Genomic DNA, 3,041 nt, shown 5'->3' with positions numbered 1-3,041 from the left:
ATAAAAATGTTTTCCACAGCCCGAGACCCCGGGAGCACATGCACAAGAGCCCGGAATCCTAATCAAGCCCTGTGACATATCAGGAATGGACAATTTCCACTATAACACAGCGTGTGTTTGTTGCCCGAATGTGTGCGCTTCAAGTGACTCCAATTGCACCAATTTCCTCTTGACATATTTTTGCGACAGGTTCAAATTAATGCTAATGCAGTGGCCAGACTATATGTTTAGCTGGGATGTTTACCAGATATTAGCCAATAAAGACGCATACTGCCGGTTTCTGGTGTGTTGTCAACGGATAATCCATCCTTTCACTGCTTGGCTTCGTTTATCTTTTCCTATCTGTGTGTATGCATGCTCTGTTGTAGTGCACTCTACGGCTCCCATATAGACAGACTAACTAGCCAACACCCACACCCACACAGTCACATGCACACACTACCGCACAGACACACACACAGACACACAATCGCATGCACGCCCATACACATATACTGACACTCACACACATGCACACCCATACACACACACACACCCACACACACCTACACTGGCTGTGACCCATATACTTGGTTCACGATCCTGCTAATTATTACTATTCACTGCTTCACACCCAGTAAGTGGAGGTCTAACGCTGCTCTTCACAGCCCTAACCAATGGGGAGCACACAGCCCCGTCATTCCCACTGTGGTTTTAATATCATTACCAACCTCATCCCACCCTTTGTGCACCCGCGCCCACCCCATGCCCTAGTACTAAGCCAACAGAGAATACAAAAATCTATTATTTGCTTAATTTCATAATTAATCCACAGCATTTGACTTGTGTTCTTTGCCTCTTTTTTGATATGCCTCAAACGATATTGGAACGAAATTCCATTACTGCGTGTCCCAAATGTAGTTTATAGATTACAATTACTCTTTTTTTTTGGTGGGGGGGGGGGGGGGAAATACAACGTGTAGTCTGGTATAGAGTGGGCCTTATTCACCTAGCGGCCATCTTGGTTGTGAATGAGGAATTCCCCACCCAGCTAGCGTTTAGAACCAAGATGGAACCAAGATAGCCTAGGTGAATAAGGCACAGTGGCGTCTAGGCTGAGCTGGTAATAGTGTCAAGGTCTCGCGTCAAGCTCCTACTAAGTCTGCTCAGAGATGGACCAAGATGGAGAGCTTGTGTGAGTTTGATATTCAAATTGAAATAACCCATCTAATAAGTCATGGAAAATAAACACTTGGTGTTGTTTAATGCCTGAAATTGAAGTGTATTTACCTTGTGTTATCTCGATGTAAATATTGTTATAGTGACCGTTAAATCTTCTTTCAATGGATGACCGATTTCAATGCATCCTTCGAGCACCATTGAACAAAACGACTTACCCCTAACTGATCCTTTAACACTAGTGTCGGTCTTCAAGGTGCTTCGGATGAAAGCGTCTTGCGAAATTACCTTTCAGACTTTTCAACTTTTTCGTAAAACTTGTGGGAAGGTGGGCTGACCTTTTTCATGGTGCATCCTCTTTGCTTCGTGACTCATGTCGTGGGCCAGGTCCCCCTCTTTGGGCCCCGGGGGCATGTTGGGGGAGAGGCCTAGCAGGGCGTGGTTCATGGACAGGCCGTTGTGGTGTGCCGCTGGAGGGGGGAGGGTGAAGAGAGAGAGAGAGACGGAAGAGAGCAGTTGTGATGACTACCTGTTCCATCTATTCATCCTTACAGGGGAAACGTCGCACTTTGCCTAATAATGAGAGTCACTCATATAGGCGTGTACTGCTTCGTTATCACGTTGCGGGGGGAAAATCAACTATGAGAAAATTGCAGAAAATCTGGACCAATGACGTCATTGGTCATAAAAACCCAAATTTCGGACCAGTGGCGTCAATGATCTGCAACATCTACACGCGCGTAATGCAGCGCTTCCTTAGCATTAGCAAATAGCCTAGCGTGCCTTCCCCCTCCCCCCCCCCGCCCCCCTCCCCTTTAATCTCACGTAACAGTGAGATCCCAAGGCGGCGGCGGCGGCGGCGGCTACGTACGTATCCTGTCTGAGGAGCTCTCGGTGCGGGCCGGGGAGCTGGAGACGCTGCTGCTGCGGTGGGAGGACGGGTGGCTGCCGGGCCGCCGGTGGTCCTCCAGAGAGGGCGCCGGGGACGGACTGTCCGGCACACGATCCTGGAACCCCAACATCCGCAAAGTAGAACCCATCCACATAAGCATCGCGTAGGCTGGGGTCGCCGGCGCAGTGGTCTCAAAACCACTGATATATAGATATATATATATATATATATATATATATATGTATATATATATATATATATATATATATATATATATATATATATATATATATATATATATATATAGAGATATATATATATATTTCACTAAGTTATAAGCTATAGGTGTGGATGAACATAGGATGTATACAGGATGTGATTCCTTCACTGGTGTCTTAATGACATCATGTGATAATATAAGTCCATTTTGAGTCGTATGAGTCAGTTTTGAGTCTTAATGACTTAACTAACCGTATCACCATTTCTGAACGGTACAGATTGAATATCTTATTGTGTTGGACCACTTGATTTATTGTTTATTGTTTGTAAATATCGTGCGCACTGAAAAAACCAAGAAAAATTCCTCATATGTGAAAATGTATTTGGCAATAAAACCTTTTCTGATTCTGATTCTGATTTCTGATTCTGAAAGTGTTATTAAATGACAAATCAACCGAACATCATCCAAAAATCATACACACACGGCTAGTGCTAAGAGACGCAATACAATCAGGATTCCTGCTACATCTTGCATCCATTTACACTTCTGTAAATGCGTCCAGCTCTCCCCCCCCCCCGTCGGGTACAGACCTCGCCCCCCCCCCCCCACCCCCCCCCCCCCCGGCGCTGTGCGTATCCCTATTGGGCTCTACCTTTATCACAGAGGTGACCATTCTGGAGGGCAGGCTCTGGCCCTGAGCTGCGGCCGCCATGTTGGCGATGGTGCTGAGGTGGTTCATCTGGCTCATCGCCATGGTGACGGAGGCGGGCG

The 3,041-nt window shown here is 46.4% G+C and overlaps 1 protein-coding gene across 1 annotated transcript; it reads right to left on the bottom strand.

Annotated features, from left to right (window-relative positions):
* Positions 1-1,383: 1,383 nt before the first annotated feature.
* Positions 1,384-3,038, bottom strand: LOC311370736 (dachshund homolog 1-like; the record flags this gene model as incomplete). Its single annotated transcript, XM_084489066.1, has 3 exons — positions 1,384-1,628; positions 2,030-2,165; positions 2,923-3,038. Coding segments are annotated over 3 exons (422 nt in total), but the record flags the coding sequence as incomplete, so codon positions are not given.
* Positions 3,039-3,041: the final 3 nt, after the last annotated feature.

The sequence above is a fragment of the Micromesistius poutassou genome (genome assembly GCF_964030765.1).
Source record: "Micromesistius poutassou genome assembly, contig: SCAFFOLD_1597, whole genome shotgun sequence".
NCBI classification, from domain to species: Eukaryota; Metazoa; Chordata; class Actinopteri; order Gadiformes; family Gadidae; genus Micromesistius; species Micromesistius poutassou.
Note: the sequence above shows the minus strand (reverse complement) of the source record. Positions and strands in the feature narration are given on the sequence as shown.